Source organism: Grus americana, chromosome 17 (genome assembly GCF_028858705.1).
Source record: "Grus americana isolate bGruAme1 chromosome 17, bGruAme1.mat, whole genome shotgun sequence".
Lineage (NCBI taxonomy): Eukaryota > Metazoa > Chordata > Aves > Gruiformes > Gruidae > Grus > Grus americana.
The window spans coordinates 6233226-6247854 of NC_072868.1; the positions used below are offsets into that span (position 1 = coordinate 6233226).

At 58.2% G+C, this 14629-nt stretch overlaps 1 protein-coding gene across 1 annotated transcript; it reads right to left on the reverse strand.

Moving 5' to 3' along the window:
* Window positions 1–254: 254 nt before the first annotated feature.
* Window positions 255–10237, reverse strand: EMILIN3 (elastin microfibril interfacer 3). Its single transcript, XM_054845829.1, has 4 exons — window positions 10041–10237; window positions 5999–6121; window positions 2685–2932; window positions 255–2149 (listed from the first exon to the last, which is right to left on the reverse strand). Exons 1-4 carry the CDS (start codon window positions 10235–10237, stop codon window positions 255–257), a joined length of 2463 nt encoding a protein of 820 aa, XP_054701804.1.
* Between the last annotated feature and the right edge of the window lie 4392 nt (window positions 10238–14629).

The window sequence follows — 14629 nt, forward strand, 5'->3', positions numbered from 1 at the left end:
GAGGCAGGGACACTGCTGCACCAGGGTCGGGACAGCTGCTGAGCGTCGGGAGGCAAGTACCCTATGGCAGAGTTACGGAAAAGTGGGGCCAATAAGATTTTTTTTTTAAAAAAAGGATTTGTAGCAGCTTTTAATTTATCTTTTCATTAAAAAAGTTATCTCAAGAACTGTTGTCACATTGGAGCGAGTCTGTGTGATATAAGTTAATCCTGCCCTTCACGGCGAGGAGAAGGGAGCAGCACGTGGCAGCGCAGCTAATGCTGCTTCCCCTCCGCCTGCTCTTCCAAGTGGCCGACCTGCTCTGCCAGCTCGGAGACCTTGGCTTGGCAGTCCAGCAGGTTGTCCTTCAGTCCCGTTATTTCCTGAGAGTGGGCAGCCAGGGTCCCATTCATGTGGTCCATGTAGTCCCACAGACTGCCCGTGTGTTTCTCCAGTTCATCCCTGATGCCGTCCAGGCTGCCCGTGACAGCACCCAGCCTGCCACAGACGCTCTCCACCCGGGCCACCCGGTCATCAAAGTGAGCGATCTCCTGCTGCAGGTCGTGGGCCACGTTCTTGCAGGAGCTCAGGTCGCTGACAATCCTGGCTTTGAGTCGCTCCAAGTCTCCTTTGAGGTTCAGGACACGCCGGTTGCTGAAGAAGAGCTGGGAGCCTTGGTCATTGACTTTCTCCTGGATGGAGTGGACCTCATCCTCGATCTTCCGCTCGTGCTCATCCAGCGAGGAGTTGACATGTGTCACGGTGTCTGAGTACTGGGAGACAGAGTCCTTGAGCCCCGTCAGAGACTTGCTCACAGTGTTCAGGTTGATCTTTAGCAAGGTGATCTCCCCTTGCAAAGCCCCCGATGCTTCCTCCTCGATTCGCCGCTGGATCTCCAGGATGGTGGCGTTCAGCTTGCGCAGGAGGTCGTAGTTGCTGTCCATCCGGAGAAGCAGGTCCTGGTTCTTGTTCTGGCAGTCTTCAATCTCTGTCCGGAAGGTCTCCACATCTCTGGAGGCAGAGGTGCAGCCCAGGGAACAAGTGCTCTCCAGAGTGATGAGGCGATTCTGCAACACCTCCAGTGTCTCGTCCGTGCGTTTCCTCATGCTGGCGAGCTCCCCTTCCAGCACAGGCACCACCGCTCCGTCCATTCCCACGGGAGAACTGGCATTGTTCAACTCTCCCACGATGGTCATGAACCTGTCCTCCAAGGTCTGCATTTTGTCTTCAAAGGCAGTCCTCATGCCATCCACCTCTGCCACCACCATGCCTCTCATGCTGTCCCCGATACTGGAGCAGCAGCTCCCTGTTTCTCTCTCTGTAGCATTGAGTCTGGCTTCCAGGTCTTCAAAGCGCCCTTCAAAAAGGTTCCCTAAGGTGACAGTGGAGATTTCCCCATCCAGCCGTGAGTGCAAGTTCTTCTGGGACTCGGAGATGCTGTGAAGACCTTTCTCAAGAATGTTCATGCGATCGGTGAGGTAGTCCAGGTTGCTGCAGCAGCTTTCCACCACCGTCAGCCCTTGGATTTGGGTCTCCAGCTGGGAGATCTCTTTCTTGATCTCTAGCTCCTTCCCATCCAGCGTCTGCTGCAGCCGCAGGTTGGCAGCTTTCTCCTCCTCGCACTGCTGCTGCACCTCTTGAATCCGGAAATCGCATGTGGTCTGGATCTTCCCTAGCTTCTTCTCGAAGCCATCGAGCAGCTCTCCGCGCAGGTTGCTCAGCCGTGTGTCCACGTACTCCTCCAGCAGGTCGATGGAGGTAAGGGGCGAGGGCCGGGCTGACTCCAGAAGATGCTTGATCTGCCCATCATGGTCCAGGACCATGCCACGAACCTCGTGCAGCAAATCTGCCTTGGTTTTCAGCACGTCGCTCACCTCCGTCACTTTGGTCAGGATCTCCCCCATGGGAGGGTACGTGGTGATGTCGGCTTTGTCCGCCACATCCACCAAACCATCAGGAATGATGCCGAAGCCCACTGTCGAGTCAGGCGTGCCTGGGCTGTTCATCAGGGAGCCGATCATCTTGGTGGTGTCCTCCTGGATGGCCAGCCGCAGGCGGTCCCCCAGGCCGCTCACCATGGTGTGCAGGCTGTCATAGGACTGGGAAAGGCGCCTCACCTCCTCCTCCAGCCGATCCAGGCGGTCCCCGAAGAGGCCGGGCAGCTTCCTGCCTGCATAGGGAAAGAGAAAGGGGACAGTCAGGGCTGGTGCTCCTTTAACATCCCTCCTTGGCTGTCTTCTAGATTTGAGTCCTTCCCATGCTAACATTAGCTCCTGCCTCCCTCTCATCATTTCAGCCAAATATCAGCCCACCCGTCCTCCTTTCCCCTAACATCTGTCCTGAAGCAGATCAGGAAACCCTCTTTCTTCCACTGCATGGGATCAAGCCCTCTGCTCTCAAGTTGAATAGCAGGTGATGAGAACAGCCCGGGGGAGTTTCATCTTGAGACACTCATTGACCCCAAAATTAATGGAAAAAAGCAATAAGGAAAGGCAATTTTGAAGCAGTGTGTTTTGAAAGAAACTGTATTGAAAAAGCAAGTGATCCTCAAAGCAATCAAATGTCAGGTCTCTGATCAGAAAGCAGGTCATGCACTGCAGGTTTGCCAAGTTCGTGCCCTGTGCTGGAACAGGAAGAACAGAGAGGTTTGAGAGTGTGCTCGTTGTGTGGTAACCTGGGGATGTGAAGCAGGAGCGAGATCTCACCATACTGATTCTTCTTTGGTCCTGGAAACAGGTCAGGGTGGCTTTTTGGATGGGGAGGAAGTCTGGGGATTGGAAACATCTTTTGCCCAGGAGGCATTTTAGGGCTGGGATGTTGGGGCAGGAGGCCAGGTTGGTCGGTCGGGCTGTCGTGGCACCCTTCTCCCATGAAGCCCGGGCAGCACCTCCAGGCTAGCTCGGTCACTGTCTTGTAGCCAATCTTGTATTTGGGTCTGAAGAAGGTGCGGTACCTTTCCAGGAGAGGGGGGGAAGAGAGAAGACAGTTTAGAGAAGCAACCTCAGCGTAAGCAATAGAGAAGAGCAGGGCCATGGGTGCTGTTGGATGTGGGAAAGCTGGGCACATGGGAAAGCCTGGCTGAGACCCGTGTGCTGCCCCTGCAGACCATGACCCACCTCCTCCAAGAGCTCTTCCTGCACCATAGCTCGATGTAGCATTAGCAGTGTCCATCAGGGACACAGCTCATTAACCAGCACTCCGAAAACACGTGCCCGCCCTCCCCAGGACTGGACCATGAGGTGCAGGTGCAACAGCACACGGTAAGAGCAGAGTTCTCCCCAATAAGTTGGTAACACAACTAGAGAAGACTGAGAACAGCCTGGGGATGAGGAGGGTCTATCTGAGCAGAGCAGTTATTTATGTATCTGTGGTTTCTGGAGAGGTTTTTGTTTGTTTGTTTGTTGGATTTTTTTTTAACCTGGGACTCCTGATGTTAGTTTAGAAAAGCAGCTCTAAGTGTAGCAGCTGTGGTCTCTGGCTCGATAGACAACCACTGTGACAGATGCCACATAGTTTGGCAACTTTTGGTCTGGGGGAGCATGAGGTGAAATGATGAAAGTGACTCCAAAACCCCCACAAGCTCGGATCACTTCCAGGAGGGGGCTGGGCTTCTTGTGGGTGTGTTTTGCACTTTGAATTCACCTAAAGACTTTCCTAGTGGGGTACAAAAACCCTCTTCTCAATTCTAGTCCTGTTCTGAAGCCTCCAGGAGGGTTGAAATGCCTTCGGAAAGGTAGTCTCTCCGTGTGTAGAGGGCATCAGTTTGACGGGAAGCCTATGTGGCTCGGGCTGGCCTTGCAGGCGAGAGCTTTGGCAGTGGGGCAGCAGAGCCCTGGTGAGGTTCACCGGGGACGATGCCATGGGGTGTGCACAGAGGGACGGGTCCTTACACCTCCCTCTGCCCCCAGCTGGGATGGCCTGGGAGGTTTCTCCATCACCAGTTTGGGCATTACAACATAGATCCCCTCCCGTACACAGTAAACAAGGGTGGGAGCCCACCTCCTTGCCCGGTTGGACATTGACACCCTCCCTGTCTGCTCTCGCTCTAAGTGGGGTCCCACCAGCCCAGTGAGGAGGACTCAGCTGCTCCCAGCTCTTCCATGGCACTTTCCTGGGAGGTGGCAGGGATGGGACAGGACCCTCCAGCACCCCTGCTCCCCCCACCAGCCGAGCTGAGCTGCGCAGGGCTGAAGACAGCATGTTCCTCACCACCTCTGAAATGCCAAATGCTTTGAACCTGCCTTTTGGAAATTTCCAATCTGAATTTACCAGGGCCTGAAAATCCTGAAGTTTGCTGTTTTGCAACAACACGCACAATCGGGCCCTTGTTCTTCTCCAGCACGTTCAGCAGAAGGTCTCAGAGGAGGCGGCACAACCGTCCGTGCTGCACAGAGGGGCTGCATAAGGCACTCGCACTTATCCAGTCACTCGGTGCAGCACATGGGGCTGAGTCCTGTCCTCCCTGTCCCTCACCAGTCCTCGGTGCCCCCGGCCCAGGCTGCATCCCCCAGGCAATGCCACTTCCACGTGACTCCCAGTGCGATACAGCCGCCTCTGTACGTACCACAGGGCAGGAGGCGAAAGCAAACCCAAATCCTCTGTTCTTTGAATCGCTTCAAAATTTCTCAACATCAACAATTTCCCAAAGGCACGGGACAGTTTCAAAACAAGCTCTTCTTTTTGTTATTCCTCTTCACAGATGCTGCCAAGTTTCTATGGTCTTTCCTTCTTGGTGTGTAGAAACCTGCCCAGATGTACAACAGCAGGAGACTGTTGTGCTCAGCCACTGTCAGGGGGTGAAGCGAGGATGAGAATGGCATCCAGAAGACAAGGCACCTTCTCTGCATCACATCAGCCTCTGCAGAGAAGCCCGGATCCCTTTGGCACCTCCGAACCCTTCCTCCCCTGCTCCAAACAGCAGCAAGGGGAAGTATTTATTGCAGCTGCACAAACATTAGCTGATGGCCCCAGCATGTGGAAAAAAAGAAGTTTCCCTCTCGTGCATGGATGCAGCATCCAAGGCTGTGCAAAAGTCTAGCAGCAGGTCCAGCCGCTTTCAGAAAACACCCTGGTTTTGCTCTGGTTTTGTTTGAAGGGCTGGAGGAGCCAAGCAGCGGGCACGGCAGACATGGGAGAGGTTTTGGGGGTCTCTTCCACGGGTACCAGCAGCTGCAGGATGTCCTGAAGTCTGCAAATGCTACTAAAGCACTTGCAATGGGAGCAAGGAACCAGCGAGTCAGCGAGCAGGTCCAACAGCCCTCTCTGCCTGGAGCGGCTGCGAGCTGAGCCTGCGGCACCGCCGGCACATGGCGAGTCCCAGCTGGCTGCAGCGCCGTGTGCCAGTGCTGCAGGAGGGGTGCCAGGTTCCGATGAAAGCCCCTCTCAGCCCGGTTCTCCTTGGTGCTCAGCTCTGCTGCTCTCGGCGGGCCCAGGGAGGATGCAGGAGTGCAGCATTTCTGCATGGAGCAGCATCCCCGGCCAGGGGCTGCGGAGCGCGGAAAAGCACAAAGCCCCAGTGTCCACCCTGCCCCGGCTGCAGCTCCGGCTGTGGCACAACGGGCTGTTTCCCTCCAGCATCGGCAGAGACTTTTGCAAATACTTCCCTGGGGCAGGAAGCCCTCAGCCATCCCCAGCCACGGGCTCCATTCCCTCCTCCTCTTGGTGAGGCTCCCACCTAGCTGCCATCTCTCTGCCAAATTGCAGGTTTTTAACAAAACACTTCCCTGCGCACATGGGTACGCATCCCCCCCTCTCCGCTTCCCATGATTTCCTGACTTATTTCTGATGAGGGATAGAGCTCCCTCTCCCTCCTGACAGATCCCATCCTGCCTCCTCCCAGCACCGCTGCCCTGCCACTGACTGCCTCGTCCAGGAAAAGCCCTTCAGCCCCTTTCACTGCCCTCTGGAAAATGGGGGTTGATGGTCGGAAGGATGGCATGGGGACTCGGGAGCCCAAGGAGAGCTGCGACCTGAAGCTGGGAGGGGAAGGGAACCATGCCCCAGCATCCCCTGTACTCACAGCACTTTCCCCGGGCACTTGGGTCCCCAGCTGCACTTGTGGTACTCGGCTTTGACGTAGCTCTCGGCCCCGTCCTGCAGCGTGCACGTCACGTTGCGCTGCACCACATAGGCACAGTAGCTCCTAGGGGGAAGCACAGCGAGACAAATCACTCCCTGCCCTGGACCGTCACCCCCGCCCCAGCTGATAGCAGCACCCCGGCTACTCGACCCATCCCCAGGCAGGTCTGCCTGCCCTGCCTAACGCTGCCGGTGAGGTCTTGGGGGGGCCGGCAGCTGGAGGGACCCCCCAGCCTGCACAGCTGCTGGGGAGGGGGCATTGCCCACCCACTTGGGACAGGGACAGCAGTGGGACCTGGGGGAGTGCAGGGAGTGGGGACAGAGCAAAGTCCCCCCCGTGCCCAGCCTGGTTGCTGGGTGCACAGGCAAGGGCCAGGCAGGCGCTCCTGGTGTGGCCAGCCTGGGTGAATCGGCTCCTGCTCCTGGGTGTCCTCAGGCACCCTGCTTTCACCTGCCTTCACCCGACCAGCTCCAGGGACCTCCATGGGACCCAGCGCTGCCCAGCCCCGCCAGCCCCGCTCGCTGCCCTTCGGGTGCCAGGGTGCCGCTCCCCAGCAATGAGGAGCCTTTTCCTTGGTCCGGGCATCTCTCCTCTGGGTTAAGGGGGTGCAGCTAAACCCCTGCACCCTCAACACGGCTCTGCTCACCTCGGCTGTGCTGGGCTCTCCGCGCAGCCTCAGGCAGTGCCTGGCCCGCAATGTCACTCAGAGCTGGTGGCTGCCTGTCCTCCCCCAGCTGCGGTCACTCCGCAGTTGAGCCCTGCCTGAGCAACCAGTCTCGGTGCTGGACACAGGCTGTGCACCCTCGCCTTCTGATTTTTCGCTAGCAATTTCACTGTCTGCAAGAAACCCAGAACCCCCCCCAAGCAGATCTGTGGTGCCATCGCGCTGCAGGAGGCTGGGTTGGGTGCTGAGCGCAGCTGCGGTCACCCGAAGCCTCAGCCCTGGAGCTGGGCTGGGCTAAGCACGGCGTGACCTGGGTGGCGAGATGGGCTGGGGGCACAAGCAGAATCCCACCAGCAACGGCAGTTATGGGAACAGCATCCCAGAAATAGCTCCAGCAGCATCTGGCAGGGGTGGTCCATCCTCCTGCAGCTCCTGGAGTGCTGCCAACACTGGGGCACCCCAAAAGCCTTTGGATGTTGCTGTGGGTACTGTCACACCTGGACCAAGCATGATGCTACAGTCAGCAGAGGGAGAGGAGATGCAGGCTGGCCGCTCTGCAGGGCTGCAGCATCACAGGTCCCTCCGCCGTGGAGGCAGGGACAGGACACAGGTCCCGAGCTGGACAGGGGCTGGAAACTTCTTTAGATCCCTTGGATGGGCAGTGCAAAGAGTGAAGCCTCTTTCCTCCTGCCATCGCGCTGGCAGCTGAGTGCCACAGGGTACCAGCCAGCTGTGGGAACAGACCCTCTCCTGAGCCAGGCAGCAAACCCAGGTGCTGAGGATGAGGTGGCTGGGAGGAAGGCTGTGTGGGAAGGATGTGGGAGCACTGCTTGGACAGATGGAGGCCGAGGCTGTTCCAGCTGAAGGCAGGGCTGCCAGCAGGAGCAGATGGACTTGGTCCACAGGGGCAGAGACAGCATGGATGTGCGGTGAGGCAGGGATTAAGGGCACAGGGATGTGGCAGATGGCAGAGTGGGAGGAGAAGAGGGCACAGGCACACAGCATGGAGCTGAGGCAGAGACGGAGGGTCAGCGGGATGGAGCAGATGGGCCAGCGTGAGCTGCAGGTGCCACGAGGTGTTCAGTGAGGCGGGAGAACCCAGCTCTCCCCGTGCGAGCTGGGGTCGCTGTGGCTCGGCTGCCTGGGCACAGGCTGAGAATCAGTCGTGGTCCCCCGGCATCACCATTGCATGGCCTGCGGAGAGCAGCCTCGGGGCTGACGGGAGAAACAAGCTGCAGTGTCTCAGCCCAGCTCTCACGGGCTTGGCATGATGATGGTCTGGATGGCATTGAGACACCTCTGTCAAGTGGAGGTGAGGGAAGGGACTGGGACAGTCACGATGGAGCAGAAGGGTTTGGGAAGGACTGCAGTGTCGTCTGTTTGGGGGAGTGAATGTGTGCATGTGTGTGTGTGTGTGTGTGCATGTGAGTGTGTGCACAGCCCCCCCCTCCAGACCTCCCACTGTCACCCTCTGGTGACAGAGCAGTGGGGCTCTGGCTCACCCTGAGTGCGGAAAGATGGGTGAAGGAGAGACAAGCACTGATGGCAAACACATGAAGACAAAGTACGTCCCCCTCCCATGCCAAGACCCACCACAAGCCCCCAGTGCCCCCCTTCAGAGGCCCCGAGCAGGCTCCTCCACCTCCAACAGCCCACGTGGGGCAGAAGCTTCCTCGGTGAAGCAGCAAGGTGCAAGTAGGCTCATCCTCCCTCTGATACCCTGACTCTCCCTGCTCCCTCCCAGCAGGGACCCCTTGACCCCACACCCCCAGCGCATCCCCCTCGCTCCCCCCAGGAGCGGCACCACATCTCCACCCCAGCCCCTCGCCAAGGGCTCTCTTTGCTCCCCTGGGATGGGCACCACAGCTCCCAGCAGCAACTGGCCCAGATGCAAGTGGCTCTGCCCCAGTGAGAAGCTGCCAGGCTCAGAGCAGCGCAGGGATCCGCACTGCTCCTCGCTCCTCCAAAAGTGAGACATTTTTCTGTGCACGGGCCACGCAAGAGTGAAGGCCAGCCACTTTTAGCTGGAGGGAAGGGAGATCATGTGTGCGTGTGCATGTGGAAATTTAGAATCACTGTCTATCTATAAATCCAAGATCTGCTTACAAACACACTGCTAACCCCCTCTGTAAGCAAGCTAGTAGCCAACACATGCAGATCTACTAGTCACTACTAATAAACACTACCTACCTGTGACTACTTGGGTTAAGGTGGTTCTGGCTCACTCTCCTTCTAGAAACCCCTTTCTTTCTCACCTACCTGTGGCTAGCAGTTTTATAGCTCCAGCCTGATGTTTTAAGAGTGAGCAGCTGGAAAATGTTACGGGTTTTGGAAAGCTCTCACTGGCACTGCCAGTATTGTTCGTCTCGAATGTTACGTTATTCATTTCAACTTCTTCATAACACCACATCCTCCCCTTTTCAAAGCAGCCCAACAGAAATGGTTCTAGCAAACAAGCGGGGAGGGAAGCAAGCCCCCCACCAATGTAGCAGCCTTTCTGCAACTGAATGGAAAAAATCTACAGTTAAGTGTAAAGCCCGCATTCCTCTTCTGCCTGAGCTTTCCAGGTTACTTGAAAATATATTTAAACTCTAGTAAGTATGTGCTTTACAAGCAAATGGGCAAATTCCCTCCAAACCAATCTGCGTTTTCACGCGTAGGTCTGCGCGCTGCCATCCTCCTCTCCCGCACATCACAGCCCCGCACCCGTGTCATGCGGAACAGGTACATGCACCTACCCCATAGACACACACAGGCATCCCCAACCCCACTGCCCCCCCCAGCCCTGTCCCACATGGGACTGCAGCACACACGTGTCCCCCCGGCACGTAGCCTGCTCCCTCTTGGAAACACAACCCCCGCCCCCCCTGCACTGAGCAGACACCCACCTTGCTCTACACGGAGGGGGTGCACGGAGACACAGGGACACCCCTGCTCCACCCTGCACACCAGTCCCTGGTCAGTACCCGGCAGCTGGTGTGGGGCAAGGGACGCCCGTGGCTGTGCCCAGGGACTGATGCCCAGCAAGGGATGCCCGCGACCGAGCCCTGGGGATGGTACCCATGATCCGTACCGGGGGACGGGTACCCACCAAGGGGTGCCCGCAGCAGCCGGTCCCCCGGGGATGCCGCCTGCTGAGCCCAGACGTGCGGCCGGTACCCGGTGCCTGCGGTCTGTGCCCGGTAAGGGATGCCCGACGGGAGGCGGTGCTCGGAAAGCCCCGCCGTGCAGCCGGTACCCTGGGGCCGATGCCCGGGGACGGCGCCGGCTCCCGGTGCCCCCCGGAGCGGTTGCGCGGACGCGCAAAGGGTCGCTTACTTGTGCTTGCCCACGGGCTTGCCGGGGCCGAGCTGCGGGCTGGAGCCGGCCGTGTAGAGGCTGTACCTGCCGCCGTAGGGCAGGGGGGCGGCGGGGGGGTAGAAGGCGCCCTTGGCGTCGGCGAGGGCCAGCAGCGTCCCCAGGGAGAGGCAGGCGAGCAGAGCTCCGCGGCGGCGCAGAGCCCGCGCCCGCCGCATGGTCCCGGGCCCGGCGGCGGTGGCGCGGGACGGGGCGGGACGGGACGGGGCGGCCGCGGGCTCCGCCGGGACGGCGCTGCGGAGGGGACCGGAGCGCCGCCCGCTGCGCCCTGCCCTGCCCTGCCCTGCCCTGCCCTGCCCTGCCCTGCCCTGCCCGGCGGCACACGCTGCTCCGCCGCCCGCCCGACCCCTTTTGTACCGCGGCGGCGGGGGCGGGCCGCGCTCCTCCTCCCGCCCTCCCACAACCGCCGACCCCCGGCCCCGCGGGCGGGGAGACAAAGCGGCCCCCCCACCCCCACCCCCCAGACACCCCCCCCGCGCAGCCCCGCGCAGTCCCCGCGGTGCTGAAGCTCGACCCGCGCAGCCCCCAGCGGAGGTCGGGAGGAGAACGCTGCCGGCCCGGGCGGGAGCTGGAAGGGGATCGCACCCCCGCCTCGGCCCCAAAGCCTCACCTTCTCCCACTGCCCCCTCCCCGGGCAGCGGGCGGGGGTAGCAGGTGCAGCGGGGTTTGGAGCCGCGGGGTACCCGCACAGCTCCTCGGCCACCCCCAGCCCGCAGGCCTGCTCTGCTTCACCCCGGGGCGCAGGGGGAGAGAAAGGCTGCAGGGACCTTAACTCTGTCTCTTGGGCACGCTGGAGATTGGCAGCTGTCAATCATTTGACTGGCACCAGCCTGATGCCTCCGGCACCACCAAGGGCCCAGCGAACCCAGCACCCTTTCTGCAGGAAGGGGAAGAGGGAAGCAGTGCTGTTTTGGAGCTGACATCAGCCCTCCCCGGTAGATTTGGGCTTCGGTTCCAGGCTCCAGGAGAGCGGGGACATCCCTTGCTTTTCCCTGCAGACCCGTGGATCTCCCACAGCATTTCCTCCCAAGTGGCTTTGGAAGGCAGGTTCAGGTCTCCTACCCCTCCTGTGTGCTGCAGAGATCCCTGCTAACCTGCGCCCTGATGCCCCCACCCGCATGTGACCCACAGCAGTGGGTGCTGGGTGCCCCAACAGCACTCCCCAGGCACCGCACCGTTAACCACAGCCGTGTAAGACCCTTTGTGTGAGCCATGGGGAGCCTTTGCTGTTGGGTGAGGGGGAGAGGACCCCTGCCCAAGACACCGGGCAATTTGGGAGAGGGCTAACATCCCTGGTGCTATCCAGTAGAGGTCAGCTCGTAGCTCCACAGAGGTGAGGCCATGCTGGGGAGCAGGAGATTTTGCCATATAAGCAGAGACTGGGCCACTTGCACCCTTGGGCATCCCACCGAGGCCACACCAGGGGTTCAATGAGGCTCTTGCCTCGTCTGGCAGAGGCCAGCCCCAAGTCAGTCTGGGCAGGGAAACACCATGGCGAGGCATGCAATGCTTCTCCAAAACTCTTGGAGGAAAACAAGAAGTGGCTGAGAAAGGGTGGCTGGGTGGGATCCCAAATGCAGGAATGAAACCTGCTGCTGGGGGAAGGAGGCATCCAAGGCTTGGGCTGACACTGAGACAGAGATGATAAGATACTGAGACAAATGGCCTTTTTCAGTTAAAAGGAGCCTTTGGCTCGGTCTGAGTTGAATACAGAAACATTAGCAGGGGAAGAAAAATCCATAGCAGAGCTGTGCCGGGGGAGGCAGGCTGGAAACACCAGGCGGAAAACCAAAAGGAGGAAGCCTGTGTAATGAACCAGTGCATCCTCTCAAGCGGCTCCCTCCTCTCAGTTCAATCTGCTGCAGGGTGTTGCTGCGAGCCGCCGGGCGCTTGTCAGGCTGCACCCCAGAGGTGGCTGCATTATGGTTTTTACATGGTATATTTGGCAGCACATGAAGCACTTCTCATCCAGCTGGTGCATCGGATTGTTCCACTCCGCTGGGATGCTGCAGGAGGGACGGTCTATAAGCAACTCTATAAAAACAAACAGAAGTCGACCAAGCCTGCATGGTTTAATGCTGGATGCCAAAGTCGAGAACTAACCTTGCGCACAGCCTTAATTTTTTTTCCCTGTGCGCGGGGAGTATGAGCCAGTTTTAATAACAGCGTGCTGCACGTGTGTGTCTGAGGCCTCAGGAAAAAAACATCTGGTGTTGGACAGTTTTAGAAAAAGCCCTTGGTCCTGGCCTTCCAGCCTGTGCTGTGGTGAACGGGCACGACAGGGCAGAGTTAAGGGTGCTCGTTCGTTCTCACCAGCCTGGCTGTGAAAGGGAAGGAGGTGGGAGCCATTGCTCTAGTGTGGGGGGGGTGTGCATCTGTCTGCCTGTCCCTGCCGTCCAACCCCACTTTTGAAACTCGGGGTCACTTTCTGCCAGATTTCATAGCGAGGCAGGATCCTCAGAGAGACTGAATTCCATTTTGTTTTTCTATTGTCTAATTGTTTTATGAAAAAAAGGCATCTGGGTAGACAAGAGAGTGCCAAACTTGGGTCCCCACTGAGGAAATGGATTCATCATCAACTCTATTATAAGACATCAAAGAATCCACACGGGAGAGAGCCATTATGAGTGCCCCAAACCATGGGAAAAACTCTCATGTGCCTTATTAGCTGTGAGCTAATCCAACCATGAGACACAGAGTGGCAGGAAACTGGGATTCGTTAAGTTGTATTTCTCAGGGAGCAGCTCGAGTTTGACTCTTTGATGATCAGCCGTGCTGCTGCCGGTCCCCACCGCACCGCGAGCTCTGGCCGGGCACAGGAGGGTGCTCGTGTGGAGCCTGGCACAGCATCCTGGCTCCGGACAAGTGCTCATGTGGAGAAGAAGCAGGAGACTCCTTCCTACCAGGGCATCCTCCTGACATGGGCATGTCCCAGGGGTTGACAGAGAAGATGCCAAGCCCCATCTCCCAGAGCTGTGAAGCGCATGCGGAGCACTGAGCTCTCCAGCAGAATGGAAGGGCTTTGCCGCCGAGCTGCTGCCAAAAGGCTCCGCAGACCTGCTCACTGGCAACCTTTGGGTCAGGGAGCACCAGCCCTTGGTGCTTCTCAGAGGAAAGCTCTGCTTTCCCTCCTGGCCTTGGCTGGAGAGTAAACGGGATCAGATCAGAGCCACCGATGATCGAATCTGGATGCTGGGCAAACCTGAGACCCCACCAAAGGACATCCCTCCTTGACCTGGGAGGCTGTGTCCATCAGCATCCCCATGTGAGCACCTCCTGCACCAGCTCGGTGTGTAACTAGGGAGCTTGTTTCTCCACCTGGACTGCCGGGAGTTATTATTTCAGTTACCCCTCTCACCCCTGCACAGCTATGCTACGGGCCAGTTTGGTGTGGGTAGACATTTTTCCCTGCTAAGGAACCAGCAGAGATTTGGCCAAAAAGCAGGGACATTGGGCAGGACCCAGGAGGTACCCAGGAACAGGAGCTCAGCTGCAGATGAGGGTAAGAGCAGAGGTACTACAGGCTGCTCTTCCCCTGCCCTGTCTCTCAGGGAGGGCTGGGTGAACCACCATGAGGCTAATTTCACGAGCGGATGACACCAAACAGTGACCTGTTCTGCTTCACATGCTTTTTAATTAACACCTGCATGGCCTCATCAGCTGAATAATTGCCTCCCTTCATGGGTCAACAAGCCAGCAGCCCCTGACCTTCCTTTCCCACCTGGGTACGATGTTTGGTGCCTGCACAGGGCACAGCGGGTGTGCGCTCTCGCACCACCAAACCCTCCCGTATGCCAGCGCAGCAATAGGAAAAGTGATAGGACAGTCCAGGGGCTCTTCAGCTTCACGTGCTCTTGGCCAGGTCCAGCCTTGTTCACCCTAATCCTGAGCTTTAAATAGGTACCACTGCTGGAAAGGCACCCGCCACACTGGGCAGGGTGGGGTGCACCAGGCGCAGTGGTCAGAGGAGAGTTGCCCTCAGTGTTGCCATGGGATAGGAGCAGACTGCAGGAAAGGAAATTTAAGTTGGATATTAATAATAAAAAAAAATCTGGTAGTAAAATGAATATAGCCCTGGAGGAGACTGTATTGAGCCATCAGGACCAATTTGGGGTAGGGAAATGGATTGGATGTCTTCCCAAGATCTCTCCCAGCCTGAGTTTTTCCAAGTACAAATTCATTTCCCAAAGTAGCAAGGCAAGAGAGCAGCTCAATTTAGAGGCAGAGTTTCTCCCTGATGGTTCCCCTTGATCAAAGGCATTCCTTGAATTGGCACTCGCAGAGGCCTTTTCCCTTGGCAGCAGGGCTGTGTCTGTGGAGAGAAGGAGACTTCTGGAAAGCCCAGCTTTCCCAGGTGCACATCCAACGGGATCCACCTAGGGCTCACCCTGCGGTTTCAGAGCCCCTGTGAAGACACTGCAGCTATCCCATGGCTGCTTCCCCAGCCCCAGGGAGGAACGGGGACACTGCGTTGCCCAAACTGGCAGGCAAGATGCATGTCCCAAATGCGACAGGACTGCAGCATTGTAATACCAGATGCAGTCCAAGGA

What these genes read in the sequence shown, in the direction of transcription:
- EMILIN3 (XM_054845829.1), bottom strand. Translation starts at nt 10,237, where the DNA reads ATGCGGCGGGCGCGGGCTCTGCGCCGCCGCGGAGCTCTGCTCGCCTGC. An exon ending in AAGCCCGTGGGCAAGCACAA is followed by an intron (nt 6,122 to 10,040) that starts GTAAGCGACCCT and finishes GCTTCCCCCTAG; the next exon opens with GAGCTACTGTGCCTATGTGG. An exon ending in ACCAAAGAAGAATCAGTATG is followed by an intron (nt 2,150 to 2,684) that starts GTGAGATCTCGC and finishes TTCCCTATGCAG; the next exon opens with GCAGGAAGCTGCCCGGCCTC.